A 17,867-nucleotide genomic window follows, 5' to 3' on the forward strand; every position below is an offset into this window, starting at 1 on the left:
TTACACACAAACAGGAACCCCTGTGGAGACCTTCCCAATAGCATAATGTGAAGATATGGAGAAATCGGAGGTCAGAAATCAGCACTCGTGCAATGTATGGGTGGTCATTCACAATTCTTGCTACCATCTATTAACTTTATTGTGAGGGGTTTGCCAATAAAATGTGGCCCCAGGTGGGAGGCTTTATTTGAAGTGTTCAAAGTACTTAGTTACAGGAAGGACTGCAGCTTGTGTGCCAGCTGAATGCAAAATGAACAGGGAACAAGTGCCAAATGAAATGCATTACTTTACAAGTCAGTATTCCAAATGTGGCCTGCAGATGACTTCAAAAGCATGAAATTACAGAGCTCAAGTGAGTCGTTTGATATCTTTACACAATTCACTTCTATTGTTTAAATAATGAAAGCATTTTTGCATCTTTAACCTAATGTTAAAAGAATGTATAGCTATATGATTCTCTTCTTTCTCTGTTTTTTTCCGGCTTTGTTCACTCAGCTACTCTGCATTGCTTTCATGACTAAAGGCACCAATTATTTTGTTTATTTGCTCCTGGGATATAGGCATTGCTGGCTGGGCCAACATTTATTGTCTGTCTGTAGTTGCCCTTGAGGTGGTGGTTGTGAGTTGCCTCCTTGAACTGCTGCAGTCCATATGTTATAGGTAGACTCACAAAGCAATTAGGGAGGGATTTCAGCATTTTGACCCAGACACACTGAAGGAATGGCAATGTATTCCCAAGTCAGGATGGTGAGAGGCTTAGAGAAACTGGCAGTTGGTGATGTTCACATGTGTCTGCTGCCCTTGACCTTCTAGACAGAAGTGGCAGTGGTTTTAGAACCTGTTGTCTGAGGAGCTTTAGTGAATTTCTGCAATGCATTTTGTGGATGGCACACATTGCTGCTATTGATTGTAAAGGGGTAGAGGGAGTGAATGTTGATGGATGTGATGCCAAGCAAGTGGGCTGATTTGTCCTGGATGGTGTCAAGTTTCTTGAATGCTGTTGAAGTCACACTCTCCCGTACAAGTGGGAAGTATTGCATCACTGTCCTGACTTGTGCCTTGGTCAGGCTTTGGGCAGTTAGGAGGTGAGTTACTCACTACAGTACTCCTAGCTTCTGACCTGCTGTTGTAGCCACTGTGTTTATATGATGAGTCCAGTTCAGTTTCTGATCATTGAAAATGTCCCCTATTTGTTACTGGTTACTGTCAGGAAGGCACCAAGGGTTTTCTCAATGTGATCTCTCCTATGCTCCTGCCTCATCATTGCAAGATGCTTTAATTTCCATTTGATGCTTCTCAGTTCAGCATAGCAATGTTAAGGCAAGAGTGTTGTGTGACTTGAATCTCTATTTATTTGTCTTCGTTGTTTTTGTGTTGCATTACAAAGAAATAATAAGACTATAAATGTATGTTCTAAAGACATTCCCAAGATCTGAACTGGGATACAAACAAAGCTGATCTTCCCCAAATTGTACCACCAGTGGAGCCAACAAACCAGCATGCTGGGTGATGGTACGAATTTCTGCATTTGTTTGCCTCCATGTTCACCTTCATTAGGGGTTAAAGTTCCTAGTCCATGTTGTAAATTTTTACATTTTGTCATGAAATCACACTCTAGAATTCGCCTCTTACAATAACACTGTTGTCTGCCAGGACTGACAATGGCTACTAATAAAGTGCATTTCCCAACCAGCATTATCCAATAAACACAAACTGTGCTTAACCCACATCTAATCATTATTCAACCTGATTCTGTAGTCAGTAGCTGTAACCTTGGAAGAAGGAAACAATAATAACCATATTTGTGATAGCACACTGACTTTTTTTTTGCAGTGAAGGTAAGTCATTAGTTATTTTTGTATTTTTTAATTGTTAAAGCAATTCAGTTTAATCAATAAACAAGTGATCAGGAGCTGAAGTTAGTGAAAGGAGTAAATAACATCGAAATAACATCAAAATAACATCAAAACAAGAAATTAACAGAGCATTAAAGGACTCATTTAAAAATTGAATAATCATAAGTGGAGTTACAAATGAGTGAAGAAAAGGTTTCCCACATGCTGAGTGTGTTCTTACCCCGAACCGATTTTTTTTGAAAAAAAAACTACTTTTGATCAGTTCTATATTGGAAATTTCTGGACAGTGACGACTTCTTCATACAGACCTGTTGAGATTCCTCAGATACAGCAGGAGAAAATAGCCAAGGAAAGAAGTCAGTGTGCAATATTCTGAAGTTTAAATGTCCAGTGAAAACAGCCAGCACTTTGAAAGGTGCTGTGAAAGAATAAGTATGTATGCTAAGTCTCAGCATAGTGTTGGTGAGAGAGTGGCACATGTGTGAGATGAGTAGGGTGACAAGTGGGTGAGGGGTTAGGGTGGAAGTGGCTGAGGAGGGTAGCAGGTGGGTCAAGAGAGTTGAGTGCAGGTGGGTTTTGGACTAGGGTGGCCGGAGGGTGAAGGGGCAGAGTTTGGATAGGTGAGGTGGGTAGGATGCCAAGTAAACAGGCACAAAAATAGATCTGATCGTATTGCTTTCCGAAGGGCACACCAAACCATGGCCCTATGTCTTTCTGTGTTTCAAATGTTTATTCAGTTTTCCTTCATGATGTGCCTAAGGTCAATATGACCATTAGGTGGAAAACTGAGCTCTGAGTGCACAGTTAGAGCTTTGCAGGGTTACAGTGCAGGGCGACAATGTGACAGTTGCCTGTAAAAAAGGATGGTGCTGCACATACAGTTACAGGGCAGAAACTCCAGAACATCCCCTGCAATGTTAACTATTCTGATCATCAAGGTTTTAATCCACTGCAATGTGAGATTAGAATCCACTGGCCTTGCAATAACAGCTAATATTATGTCATTCAAAATGCAATGGTTTCAGAAAGCTACAATTTGGAAACTGTTTGCTACATTGTTAATTGCTCCACTGCTGTATCTTGCCACCATCAAGGTGGTAAAAGAATGATGAAATAAAACTTGGCTCTTTCTCCGCCAGCAATGTAACTATGCATATATACTGTTAATTTAACAGGGTTTAAGCCAGAAATTGAAAGGCCTTCCCATGAAATGCATATTGGGGTTAGGAATCTGGAGCAGTACCAAGGCTGCAGGCAGGTTATTTTGTGACTTACAGTGAGGCCCTAGGTTTAGTGTTTGAAAACGAGCATTAACAAACGATCCAGAAAGAGCTAAGACTGTGTTGTCATCCGTGCGTTCAGGGCACTGCCAACTGAGACTCCTGGCATAGGAGACTGATATCATCTAGACCCCATTGTGCACATGCAAGTGCCTCTTGGTTGCAGTGTTTAAGGCCACTATGTATTGGGACCGAACACTCAGTTCCCTTCAAACAGTGCAATGCCCTTTGCCATCTGTCCCCAGAGCATTCTCTAAAAGTTCTACAATTGTAAGTTTCTCTGAACCACTTGTTTAGGTGGAACAGACTTGCAATTCACTCATGGTTCACCTGAAATCTTTAAAATGATTTGGATAAATATATTTTGAGGATTGAGGTTTACAACAACAGAAATGTTAATTGGTATTGTGCTTCAGGTATTTCAAAAGAGCATTGTCCAGCAAATTTTAATACTTAAAAATTTAAGTCAGACTCAAAGGTTTTAAGGCCTTAAAGGAGGAAAATGAAATGGTGAAGTTTAGGAGAGAATACCAAAGTTTAGGGCTTACGGAGCTAAAGGTATAGTTTTCAATTGGAATGATTTATATTAGGTATGCACAAAAGATCAGAATTAGAAGAGCATAGATGGCGATGTGAGTATGGAGGCATTTGTAAACAAGGATGAGAACTTTTAAAAACTTAGGTGTTCCTGACTGGAAGTTATTGTAGGTCAATCAGCACAAGGTGATGGGTGATCATGTCTTGATGCAAGTAAGGAGGGGGCACGTCAGCAGAGTTTTAGATGTCCTTGGTATTTTGTAGTGGAAATCAGCAAAAAGAGCATTGGAATAGTCAAATCTGGACTTAACAAGGCATGGATGAGAAGTTCAGCATCAGCTGAGCTGAAGCAAAGGTGGAGATTATGCAAACGTCAAATACACTGATTTGTTTTTGAGGAGTAGTTGGAGAAAAAAAAACTTATATTCCTTTAAAGTTATTGATCAACAGTTGCAGACAGGGGTTGATTCCACAATTGAACAAAATCTGTGTGGAAAGATCTAATTGTATTATGTAGGGAAAGAAGTAACACATTAAATTTAGACAGAAGAAAACCCAATGTGGTGGCATGAAAAAGTGCTTTCAGGCAAGTGACACAAAAGTCAGCATCTAACATGCTGTTGCGTAGCTGGTGAGGCCACAGTGAGAATGGTAAGTTTGTTTGCCACTCTGGAACATCTTTCTCATTGTTGGTATTCCAAATCTGGAGAGGCTGGAGACAATATACTTGATCATTTCTGGTTTTGTCAGATCTGCAGTGAAATTGCAAGTGATCTTGCAATAGTTGGCATAGTTCTGCCTTCGGCTGTCTATTGACCAGTAGGTTAAAGCTACATGTCACACTTGTGTATCCATGCCACGTTCTACAGATGGGATTGATGGGGTCTTGGTAGATGCTGTAAATCTTGGTTTGCTATCATTTGATCTGTCTGGCATTCCTGCTTTCATTTAGTTCCACGTCAAACATGAAACACTCTATTTTGGGTACTTCTGAAAGAATCTCCAACATCTAGGTTAACTTAGGCTTCACATAAAGCAATGATTCCATCAGCTCTACTGTCACAGCCTCTCCATGGACTAATCCAATAGTAAAATGAGGTATGTGTACTTCCAGCTGTTGATGTAGTATGTGATACTGACAGGTTGGCTTAGATCCTTGTTGGTGCAGCCTGGCCTGTTCAGTGTCACCATATTGACTTATTTTTTTTTTTTAAAAAGTGAAAAATATCATGAGAGGAAAGTATCTATGGGAAAGCTCACTGCCCTGGAAATACTGATGCAAAATGACACTGCCAGAGCAGCTGTTAAATTCCATACCTCTTTCCCATGTAAAAAAGTGTATCCATGAGATTGATATGATGTGTCTAATGTATGGATGAAGGGAGTTTGCATACTTCCTGCTTTTATGTGCTAGCTTCTTATTTTGAGCTTGCATCATTGCTGCTGGGCAATGTAAATGAAGTAGAATCAAATGTGAAAGTTTCTCCCTATCAGCACCTTCCCTCTCCATTGGCAAGTCTCAGTTGTGCTTCCTTGTACCCACACAAGGAAATGGGGTCCCTGGGAACCCCAGCCTGAAGAAACTCAGAGGAAGTTTGGCCTACTTATATACACACATACTTCATCTACCAAGCTGCTGATTAGATTCCTAACAGCTGTTGGTCATGTGTCATTCAGTTCCTTGGTTTATTAGCATACTTAGTTCTTAAAACAGCATCCCCTTGTTTCCGTCCAAGATAAAACTGCTTTGCCTTAAGAGCGAAAAAAATACAATTACACCGGGTAGTTGCAAAGCTGTTTGCACAGAAACGAGAACTGAAGAAATTACAAGTTTGAAAGTTTGTACAATGCGGAGTGGTTTAGCAATCCTTCTATATGATGTTTCCAGCGATCTGGACTTCATTCTTGGTAGTTTTCAATGTGTATGTGCATTGATCTTTTGCAGCCTTTTAGAGTGTTGCCTATTGTCATCATGATTCTCCACACCTTCATAATCTGAACCTATGATTGTGCGTGCTTTGTGCACAGTTGGAGTACTATACAGTTTCCTGAATTGTTCTTTTTCATTTGCAATGTTGCCAAATATTGCGCTCATTGTGTCTGCCATAGATGAGCTCATATTTCCTTTAATTGTCTGTCAGTTGGAAAGTTGGGAAGTTGGTTAGTCACCAGGAGAAAACTACATTGTCTGATGAATAAATATGTTGCAATTTTCGACCAAGGGACGGAATTTCGTGAAGGTGTTAAAGGATTTTTATGTTGCTTTGATTGATGTCTCTAGCATGTCTCGCACGTCCTAACTGTCTTCTCGATTTCTCTGCAATCCCATGACAACACTCTGACCAATAAAAATTTTCAGAACAGATTGGTAGACTAACAGGAACAGTTAACGGCATCTCCATACCAATGATGGCCTAAACAATCAGCATCTTTCTCTCATGCTGTTTAATCAGTGTTTCTTTTTCTCAAAGCTTCAACTTCTTGTCTCCTTTTTACCAATGTTTTAAGTTCTGTGCTACTGCTAAGCAATAGCTTCCAAATGGTTTTCTGAAAGTAGAGATTTCTTGAGAGTACAGTGCAATGTGAACTGAACAATAGGCATTTTGTGCAAGCAAAAATAAAATATTGTAGATGCTAGAAATCTGAAAAAAAGGAACGTATTGGTGAAACTCAGCAGGTGTGGCAGCATCTTCATTACATCAATCTTTCTTCTTCCGTCATGCTTACTACTCCAGAATTCGCATAAATTTTTCAGGCATGATTTCCTCTTCAGGAAGCCATGATGACTCCGCTTGATTATATTACATATTTCTAAATTGTTTATAATAGCTTCTAATATTTTTCCAATAACACATGTTAGACCAGCTTATCTATAGTGCCTTTTTTTTAACTCTTTCCCTTCTGAATAAGAGTGCCACATTGACAGTTTTCCAATCATCTGAAACTTTTCCAGGATTAAGGATTCTTGGAAGATTTACTACCAGTGCATCCCCAATCTCTGTAGCTACTTCCTTTAATTTGAGGATTCCATCAGGTGTAGGGGTCTTGTCAACTTTTAGCTCCATTAGTATCCTTAGTACTTCTAGTGACATTATTGTATTTATTTACTCTCCCCCGTTTGCCCCATGATTACTTAATATTTTTAGAATGCTATTATTTGTCTATGGTGAAGACTGATGGAAGGTATTTATTCAATTCCTGAGCCATTTCCTGGTTTCCTGTTGTTGTTGTTTTCCCAGCCTCATTCTCTAAGGGGTCTGTGTTCATTTTGCCCTCTCCTTTTGTTTTTTACTATTTAAAACTGCTTTCCCTCTTGATATTACTTGCAAGTCTACTCTCATAATTTATTTCTCCCTCTTAATTATTTCTCCCTCTTAATTATTTCTCCCTTATTATATTTTTGGCCAACTTTTATCAGTTTTTAAAACTATCTCAATCCTCTGCCTTACCATTAGTTTTTGCCATCTCCTTCTTAGTGTATTTCTTTCTCGATAATTGCGCAGTCCACAAGTTACAGTTTGCCATCCTGAAAATGACCTATTTATTGTGACTCTTTGTTTTTTGTTAGTTAGCCAGTCCTAAATCCATTCTAAAATATCATCCCTTGCACCATAAGCTCTTATCATTTTATATGGCACCTCACTGAATGTGTTTGGATTTCTAAGTACACTGATTCTACTGGTTCTCCTTAACCCATCCTGTAAGAATTTGGAGTTCACTTTCATTTTAATTCTAAGACTTGAGTCAATAACAATTATAGACTGAGTTGAGAGAGTTAATTTAAAAGCTTATGAGTCCTGATTGATTAGAATATCTATTGCAGGTACAAGCATTTTTTTCACTAGTTTCACAGAACTTATCAAGTACAAAAGAAATGATACTTAATAAAAGTGAGAGTTTCTCAATTGATCCACTTGTGGACACCTATTCCCGGCACTGGTTGACTGGGCAAGTGTCATTTGTTCTTTCTGCTGACTGAAATTCTCTTTCTGCTTCCCCTCCTCGTTCACTGAAGCACTAAGAATTACCACTTGTTCACTCTTGCTAGCCACAAACTCTTCTGCAAGATTACAGACATCCTGAACTCTGGTTTGCCAATGTGCGAACAGCTCGTCATCAATATTAGGTTGATCAAATTGAGTCTGCCCACTTCTTCCTAATTGATTTCTTTAAAAGTGATGGTCATCTTAATGCTATCTCTTGCCTACTCCTGATTAATTCTTTGACATGCCAATCACTTTTAAAGATCATTCTTTTAGTGACAGTTTGAATATATCAATCTACTAACTTGTTACATTTTTACTGATAATGTGGCACCAATGATGCCAATTTTGAGTATGTAATGTCAGTCCCTTGTGATTAACTATCATTTGAAATGTCCCAATCAATGCATGCAAGTATTCTCCATTCCAGAGCCTACACTTCAACTAAAATAACCATTTATGATCCATAGTAACTGTTGATGTTTAAAACAAATTAACTAAAATTGCTTTCAAAAGACCATACTGGCTTCCTTTGCTCTCCAAGAGAGCTGTTACATCCTTTAAATGACACAACATAACGAATTTAAAACATAGTTGTGTCTTTACTCAAAACCTTTCACCTCAAAAGTACTTTCACATTTATTAGCCTATGTTTACATGAACTTAAATCATAAAAACTATAACTATAAACCCATGCCCTTTTTTTTGCGCATGGGCCAAACAGCCATTTTTACCTACAGAATATAAAAGATCATAAAATTCCAACAGTGTGGAAACAGGCCCTTCAGCCCAACAAGTTCACACTGACCCTCAGACATCCCACCCAGACCCATCCCCCTATAACCCACCTAATCTACACATCCCTGAACACTATGGGCAATTTAGCATCGCCAGTCCACCTAACCTGCACATTTTTGGACTGTGGGAGGAAACCGGAGCACCCGGAGGAAACCCACGCAGATACGGGAGAATGTGCAAACTCCACACAGACAGTCACCTAATGGTGGAATCAAATTTGGGTTCCTGGTGCTGTGAGGCAGCAGTGCTAAGCACTGAGCCACTGTGCTGAATATGATTTAAACCAATAATTTAATCAAACACAATATTGCTTTCACAGAACATTATTGATACTGCCTGATAGTATCAATGCATTTAGAAAATTTTTAGTAATAGATTCTAATATTTTTCCAGTGACAGAAGTTGTGCTAACTGGCCTATACTTTCCTGTTGCCCACCTCGCTCGACCAGGGGTGTTACTGCTGTGCTTTTCCAATCTGCGGGGACTTCTAGACTCTTGGGAATTTGTACAATTACAGCCAATGTATCCAATTTTTTGCAGCAACTCGATTTAAGACCCTGAGATGTAGCCTGTAAATTGTTGCCCACACTTGTTCAGTCTCATAGTTTATCTGGTTTATTCTCCCAAGTGAGGCTGGTTATTTTAAGTTCCACTCTGTCTCCTGATTTTCTATAATACTTGGGATATTTTTGGTGTCTTCTCCTATGAAGACAGGTACAAAGTACTTGTTCAAAGTCTCTGCCATTTCCTCACTTGGCATTAAGAATTCTGCAGTCCCACAATCCTGTCATGCTTTTCAACTCTGAGGCCCATCAGTGGCAGCAGCTTCCGGAACCAGATGTTAATGCGTCAGCACATCAATCAGCATGTGCCAAACCTCTGAGGGGCTGCACAGCCATGTCCAGTCTTGCCTTGTAAAGGCCCAATGCTCTTTTTATCGGCTCTTTTCCTTTTTATACTTGACTTTATTATCTGATTTTATATTTCTTGTTAGTTTTCTATGATACATTAAATTCCACATTTTTCTTAGTCATTGTTCACTGTTTTCCTAAACTTTCCTAATCTTTTCTGGCCTTTCACCAATCTTTATAGCATTGAATGTCTTCTCCTTAAATTTGATAACAGCTTTAACTTCCTTAGTCACGTAGAAATCCCTATCTACAAACGTAGTTATATGATTGACCAGGATGCTTGTCTCAGTGGGGATCAGGTGATGGCCATCCTAAAAGTCCCTGTTTCCACCATACTGGCACCAGCGCTCACAATTTGAAGTGTATTGCTGTCATGCCAATCTGAGTCAAGTATTCAACTCTCATGTCTTATTTACTCTATGCCAGTTTGTTCATGGTTCAAATAGTAATCGAGAGATTACTACCTTCATGATTTTGTTTTTACAGCTGCTCATGTTCCCTCAACAGAACCTCTTTTGGTTTTATCAGTGTCATTGGTACTCAAGAGGACTGTGGAGCTTGTTGAATTTCTGGCTGTATTTGCTAACTCTCTCATTATCTTTCTCTCTCTCTCTTGCTAACTTAGCCAACTCTGAAAAATCCCCACTATCCCTCCATGGGCCTTTGGTGTCCCAGCCTACCACCTCTATTATTTCCCATTTAGCTATCATTGCTGCCCAGCAGGATGCTTTATTCTTTATTCATGAGATGATATCCTGTAATTGAGGTGTGTTATGTCACACCTGTAAGTTATTAACAGGAGTCTAAAACTGAACAATTACTAATAAAACTGATGTACAATTTGTGTATTCTGTATGATTTTTCTGTCTCTTTCATTGTTTTAATAGAATTTTCTTTTTTACAGGCGTCATTCAGTGTGTCCAACCACACTTTCGTTGCCGGTAAGAAGCCCAGCATACCCATTAAGTGACAGTGAAGACTCCTATAGGTCGACTCGATATGCTCATATTTCAACTCCACGACTGAGTCTGAGGGATTGTGGTTCAGGAGGAGCAACGCCAAGAAGCAGTTTTCTCCACTCATGTAGTATTGATTCCAAAAGTCCTTTACTGAAAGCTGTGAGTATTGGATGCTTAGATACGCACCTGCCAGGCACCACAGTTGAAGGAATCCGAGACCAGAAACAATCACAGGAAGAATGCCAAGAGGGGCCAAGTGATGGGATAGGCACCTACCAACTTAACCGGAGCACTCTGTCTTTGGCATCTGCTTCTACCTTCCGGAACCTATCCTTCAGCCGGGCCACCATTCGCACTCAGACTGTTGACATTAGGCAGAAGATTTCAGAATGGGAATGCAGAAAGGACATGTCCCCCAGGCGGAATCTGATGCTGGAGAAGAGAAAAGTAGGAGACAGGGCCAGTAGTGAGGGCTGCCCTAGCATGCTGCCCTCACCGTGCAGTGAGAAGACCTTTGATCTGACAGGATTGAAGAGAATGAATAGGTCATTCTCGGAGTGTTCGTACCCCGAGACTGAAGATGATGCATCTGATAAAGAGTCATTTGCCAGACATGAAAGGTTGTTTGGTAAGAACCAACCTTCCAGTTTCTGTAGCAAAGAACATGCAAAAAAACAGACATCTGCTGTGTTGAGCAGGATTCAGAAAATTGAGCAAGCTCTCAAGGAGAGCCCCAATAAGGACCTTCCCCAGTTGCCCAGTAGCTGCTATGGGAGGGAGAGATTGAGGAAAAAGTCTTTCATCCCAAGTGTGTCAGAGGATATTAAGGAGCCTGGGAGTGTTAGCTCTGTGTTAACAGAGCCAGAGCCTGACCCTGTGATTGAGAAAACTATGTCAAAGCAGCAGCTTAGTCATAATTCTGAAAGCTCGTACCACAAACCTGAGCCACCGGCTGAAAGTCTGCCCAGCATTGTGGTGAATCCTGTGCCAAAGCCAAAACGTACTTTTGAGTACGAAGCAGATAAAAACCATAGGAGCTCTCCTAGCAACAGTCTACCTCCATCCTCGACTCCCACTTCTCCTCCACCTCTCCCATCAACCCCTGCTCCACCTGTCACCCGGAGGCAGAAAAAGGATTCAAACCTCCACAGGAAAATCCATAACAGGTAAACTGGCATCTTTACTATAATATTTACAGTGCAAAAACATTATAACCTTTTGTCAGTAACATTTATTAAAAGTAGAATAGTTTACAATGAGTTACACCAGGACCTATCACGTATAATATAGATATAAAATAATAGTCATATGGTAGTACAGAACGTGAATATTGCTGAAAAAAGACATACTTTGTCAAAATTTTTCAGCTTGCACTCAACAGGACAATTTTCAAGAAATACTGAAGCTAATGGAAAACATTACAGGAGAGTGTTGATTGGCTGGCAAGTGGACTCCTCTCATTGGTAGAGGCACTGTTGTGGCAACTTTGTTTTAACAGCAGTAACTCAAATCTTTTGAAATTTAATGCTGTACATTTATCACTGAAGTTAGAACATTGCAGACTTTTGGGATCAGTGTCCCTCAGGTTAGTTGGGCAGCAGACATATGTCACTGAGAATTACTGAACGCCATCAACATTACCAGCACTGCAATATGATTATGGAATACCTCACCTTGATACATATGGATGTTTGTACTGCAGTCTTGCACCGTGAGAGATTGTAATTCTCATTATTTAGTAAAACTCATGACGTGCCTATATGTTCAACATCTGCTCTGTGCCAATTATAATACTAGTGGTCCTTGATTTAAAATCCATTGAGATCCCTTAAGGTTTGAAAACCATTTCAGTTGCACCCTCACAAGCCCTTAAGACCATACCTGGCTGGTGCCAATTAAGAAAAGTGTTGAGTAATATTTGGTGTATGTTGACACTTCCTCCTTGGTGATGTTAATGATACAGTTCTCAACACCCATTTTGGAAATCGTTCAGCCCAATACAATGAAACTGTTGTTGCAATTATTCCCACAGTCTTCATAGAATGACTCAGGTAGTTAAAAAAAATAACTGCTGAGTTATTCAAGAGAATTTTTGTGACAGGTTTGGTTCAATTGCATTTGCTGTTAATGCAAATTTGCTATTTGCCTGCTGTGACTTCAAGCAACACATGTACCTCATTTTCATTTTAATGGTGTTGCATTGGCTGAATTGAAAGTTAATGCTAAAATTTTCCTGATTTGCAGTTTTTCATTTGATATTAATCTGTAAGAAGTGCAAGCCTTAATTTGTTGTTTGGAATTTTGTTTTTTTCCCTGACAAACTGTACTTTGAGCATCTTTGCTATAGTTGTACTTCCGGGAAGCATTTGTGATAGCATTCAGTTTGGATGCAGTTGCGATGTCTTAAAAGGAATGATAAGTACTTCAAAATTCTTTAATGCTTTTAAACAAAACGTTCAGCTTCATCACTGACTTAACCCTTTGAAGAGAATCTCTCTCATTCACTGCAAGGCTGCGTAAGTGCAATCAGTCATAGAAAATTGCATAATGGTCTCTTAACTTGTAGCATGGTTCAGACCAGTTCTTGCATAGGTCATTGTCTGTTATTATTTTGTTGGCCATGTCATTTTTCTAAACAAATATGAGCCAGTTATTCAAGTTTGTATTTCCAGCAGGGAGCTTCACTGAGCAGCAGTATGTATCAGGAAATAACTGACACTTAACCTAGGATTTTTCTGTCCATTTGCCTAGCATATGCCCCTGACAGATAAAATACTCAGCTGATTACAGAAACTCAAAGTGTGACCTTTGGCTTTTTATCTAACTTAATGATATTCTTACTCATCCACTTTTCCTCCCTTAAGACCTTCTTTACAAACCACAACTTTTACCAAGCCATGAATGATCTAGATATCTGCTTTGATTGACATCTATTTTTGACTGATCACTATTCCCAGAAGAGCCTGGAGATTTTTTTAACATCAGTTACACTATTTAACTGCACGCCTTTATTTCTCAAGTTTTGTTTCTCTTCCTCACCTAAGAACTTGACAGAATTCTTTTTAAAAGTATGGATCCCGTGCACACTGGTGATGTTCCTCATCATTCCACTAATTCTGAGACTCTTCTTTGGAATTCTGTCGCACCTTCTAATTTTTCAGCCCACTAATTCCTTTTAAAAGCAATCTTGTAGGAAGTCAGCCTCGCAGATGCTCCCATGTCTAAAATCAATGGCCACAAAAGTTAGCTGGTCACAATCACAATTAGATATGTTAGTATTACACCCAACTTCCGGTCGTGGCACTAGAAGGGTAGTTGGGAGGCAACTAGTTTTCATGGGGCTATTGCACTCCCGTGTTCTTACAAGGGGTGGCACAGTGGCTCAACGGTTAACGCTGCAGCCTTGCAGCACCAGGGACCCGGATTTGTTTCTAGCCCTGGATGACTGTGTGGAGTTTGCATGTTCTCCCCAAGTCTGCATGGGTTTCTGCCAGGTGCTCTGGTTTTCTCTGTCCAAAATTGTGCAGGTTGGGTGGATGGGCCATGTAAAAGAGCCCATAGTGTCCAGGGATGCGCAGACTAGCTGGATTAACCATTGGAAATGTGGGGTGGGAGACGGGTAGTTTGTGTTAGAGGGTTGGTGCGGACTTGTTGGGCTGAATGGCCTCCTTCCAAACTGTAGGGATTCTATGACATCCCTGCATTTCTATGATCTGTGGTTTATGTTAGAAGCATACTTGCATGATGCTAACAGAAAATATAACGTCTGACATCCATCAGGAGCCTTTAGAGACTTTAGGCTCATTCCTCAATCCAGTTCCCCATGAACCCCTGTGCCAGAATATACAACATCTGTCTTGGTTTAGGAAAAAGAAAGGCGTGTGTTTATATATTGCTTTTCACAACTACTGGATGCCTCAAAGTGCTTTACAGCCAATGAAGTACTTCTGAAGTATGTTGTTGTAATGTAGGAAATATGGCAGCCAATATGCATGTAGCAAATTTGCACAGACAGCAATTTGGAAATTATTAGATCATCTGTTTTTCCAATGTTGATTAAGGGATAAATATTGGCCTGGGCACCAGGGATACTTCCCCTGATTTTTTTCAGTATTGCACGAAGCATCTTTTCAATCCATCCATGAAGGCTGATGTGGCCTCTGTTAGCTTCTCATCCAAAAGATGTGACTTCCAACAAAGCAGCACTCCATCTGTACTGCACAGGAGTTGGGGGGCCTTTTGACCAGGAAACCCCATTGAGTTCTCTCTTTTGGCCTCTGTGAGAGTTAATTCAGAATGTATTTTTAACAAGATACATTCATTTTCTTATCTTTGGGTGCATCTTAGTGTGACCCATTGAGTTCTTCTGAAGGTTGCAATTTCTCAAAGTATACACAGCTCCATTTTTGTGAAGTTCGGGAACAACAATTTTTGAGAATAGGATACCCTTCTTGTTAGCCCCAACCATTTGGCAAAGGTGGCTATTAAAGCTCAGATTTGGAGGTGTGGCAAGAACATAGAGAAACCTCTCAAGGAAATTGAGGACCAACCTAATTTACTTTTCATCGAAATGACAAAAGTGCTTTCACTAAATTTATTATTTCTTTTAACAGATTCTTGGCTCCTGTCAAAAACATTAGAGAAAATTAGTTCTGCTGTTGGTAATACATAAGTAAATTCTAAACATGTATCTCAAAACTTTGAAATAGTTGTCCATGGCTCCTCACCAGAATTTATCGATCTTTCCACAGGATATAATCCTAACAGATCTGGCATGCACCACATTTCTCAGCACCCCCATAAGCTGTCATACCAGAGCTATGCCCGGGACCAGAGGTTATTTTCAGAATCTGACTGCCTAATAGAAAGGCAGGTAGTGGATATTGATAAATATGTAAATTTCTTCTATATTAATCTGTTTTGTTTCAGATGGCATTTAAAATAGTGCTTAACTTTGTGATTGGCTTCAGATACGCACATCTAATATTCTGACAGGGAAATTTTGAATATGCACACAAAGACCCTTCATCCTTCCAGCCGTCTAAGCAACTGTTACCTCAAAAAGGAAGAATTTGGTTCAAAGGAGGCAATTTTAACTTGTTGGTCAGATGTACTACTTAATCTCTTCCAAACAGTCCTAAAAATATGAGCCAGAAGTTTGGAATAAGGAAGAACAGTCAGTCCATTTAATTGGCTCCATTATGGACTTCATGTTCAAAATGTATACCACAAACACTTTTTTGTTTCTGTCCAGTTCCTTTATGATTGTACCACAGAGGAGGTCATTTGACCCATTGTTCCCTGGAAGAGCAGCCCAGCTAGACACACTTCCCTGCCTTCTCCCTGTAGCCTTGCAAATTTTTTCTCTTCAGATAATTTTCTAATACCCTGTTGAAAGCTACAACTGAATCTGCCTTCACTGCACTTGCATGCAGTGCATTACAGATGCTAACCACTCAGTACATATAAAAGCTTTCCCTCATGTTCATTTAGTGCTGAACTAATCTAGTATTCCCTGTGATAGTTAAAATGTGTAACAATAAGATCCACACAGAATTTTATTTTCTTGTGAAGTCATATTCAACTTGAAACGTTCACTTGGTTTCTTTCTCCACAGATGTTTCCAGACCTGCTGATTATCTCCAGAAATGTCTGCTTTTGTTTTACTTTATTTGTTGAATTCTTAATAATCTTTGACGATCCTGAAACATCTGGGGCGTTGCTGATCTCAGCCAATGATCTTTACTATTTCCACTTCATAAAAAAGACATACTATCTCACAATGACCGGCTTTTTTTAGAAAAAGATAAAGTTTGCCAAATGTATATTTGTGAATTGAAGGAAAAGTTCTGCTGTCTGTTCTACAGAAATCTAGCATAGGGTTCCTGAATTGTTCCACTCATCTCAAACCTTTGATTTAAATGATTTTCTTTTATGACAATTATTTATTCATAATTGATATATATATCAACGGTGCTAGGACCACAGTGTTGAACCTCTAAAAGATAAGATTATACATAGATCATTTAAGGAGCAACTTTTCACCTTACAAAAAAAATTGCACCACAGTTTGACTTGTATAACTGTTACTGAATTATTTCATTTAAGAATGGTGTCCAAGGAAGGGAATAAACAATCCAATTCAGATATTAACATTGCTTGGAAATTGTAACGGTTACAATGCTGCAAACATTAGTGGACGGTCAGAAGATAGAAGAAAAATTAGAAACTAACAAAATATAACTAAGAAAAAATAGAGAAAAGATGGATTGTAAGAGAAAACTAACGAGAAATGAGGCAATAAAAAAACACTGTCCCTCTCTCTGCTTATAGCCACTCTGACCAGGAGTTCAGTTGTTATGTATGTCATGTTATCTATCTTGCGCCATCTTCAGCAGCTTATCTTCAATTTCTTTTTAATGTCATCCTACTACATCTAGATCAACCCCTATTTCTGCTCTCCACTTTGCCTCCTAGCAGTGCACTGTATAGCAACTTAGCATTCATCAAGTGGTCAAAACACTGCCATTTTATTTGTTGGATGTCACTTTTTAATGAGTTCTTCTTGCTTTTGCAATTTCATGCATTATGGACCAGACCAAATCCCCTCAGAACATGTCAAGGAGGTAGCCGAGACCCTAACTTTTTCTTGTTTTAAAGGCAAGTGCCAGGTGTTGTGTTCTGGATGCAATTCTATTGGTCAAATTATACCAGGCTTGAAGTAACATTATACTTTGTTCATACACTGTGTAGTTAAAATACGAACAAAATACAAATAAAAGAATTGGATTGACTGTAACTCTATTTAAATACTTAACAAAATAATAAACCACTCATTAACTGTCCCAACATAGTAACATCCCATGAACACACCCTTGGCAAAGGCAAAGTCAGTACAATAATTTGTCTCATATGCAATTCTGGCAGCGGGGAGATAACCCCAGCTTTTAGCTATAACAGGGAGAGGAAAAAGAGCTTCCAAATCCAGCTTCAAGATCCCAGCAACTGCTGAAAGCCAAACTAAAAATCCTGGTTCAGTGAGAGCTTGACCGCACCCATTCATGCTGCTTCTATTGGTCCAACTTTAAAAAAGAACCAATGCCTCACAAGTGGTCTACTTTATTGGCTTGAAACAGCCTGCTCGACTTTTCTGTCTCAATCTCCCTTCATTTCAAAAAAAAACCAGGACAAAATATACTCTTAAAATCATAGTATTGTCACACCAGCACCTTTCTTTCATTTTCCTTTGATTTATGTTTGGAATTTTGCACCATATTTCAGCGTACAGATTTCAAAGCCTCTGTTTTCTTCCAAAGATCTTGAATTTTTTTCTCCAGGGTTCTGAGGCAAACAGGAAAATATGTAGAACATAGCATTCCTTGTTAATCTTCATTATGTTGCTCTCTGCCATCTCTAACCTTCTTCTGGCTTCAGCATCACATGTATCATGTGAAACGTAGAAAATAGGAGCAACAGTAGGCCATTCGGCCCATTGAGCCCACTCCACGATACAATATGATCATGGCTGATCCACCATCTCAA

General features: G+C 39.4%; 1 protein-coding gene across 7 annotated transcripts in view; it reads left to right on the top strand.

The window, feature by feature from the left end:
• dennd2b (DENN domain containing 2B) overlaps positions 1-17,867 on the top strand; it is a 397,329-nt gene that overhangs the window by 245,849 nt on the left and 133,613 nt on the right. For all 7 annotated transcript variants that reach the window (XM_048606823.1, XM_048606826.1, XM_048606822.1 and 4 more), the window contains exon 3: positions 10,271-11,491. In XM_048606823.1, the coding sequence (XP_048462780.1) occupies positions 10,271-11,491 (1,221 nt within the window). The remainder of the gene's footprint in view (positions 1-10,270; positions 11,492-17,867) is intronic.

This window comes from Rhincodon typus, chromosome 17, assembly GCF_021869965.1.
Source record: "Rhincodon typus isolate 14 chromosome 17, sRhiTyp1.1, whole genome shotgun sequence".
In the NCBI taxonomy this organism is placed as follows: Eukaryota; Metazoa; Chordata; class Chondrichthyes; order Orectolobiformes; family Rhincodontidae; genus Rhincodon; species Rhincodon typus.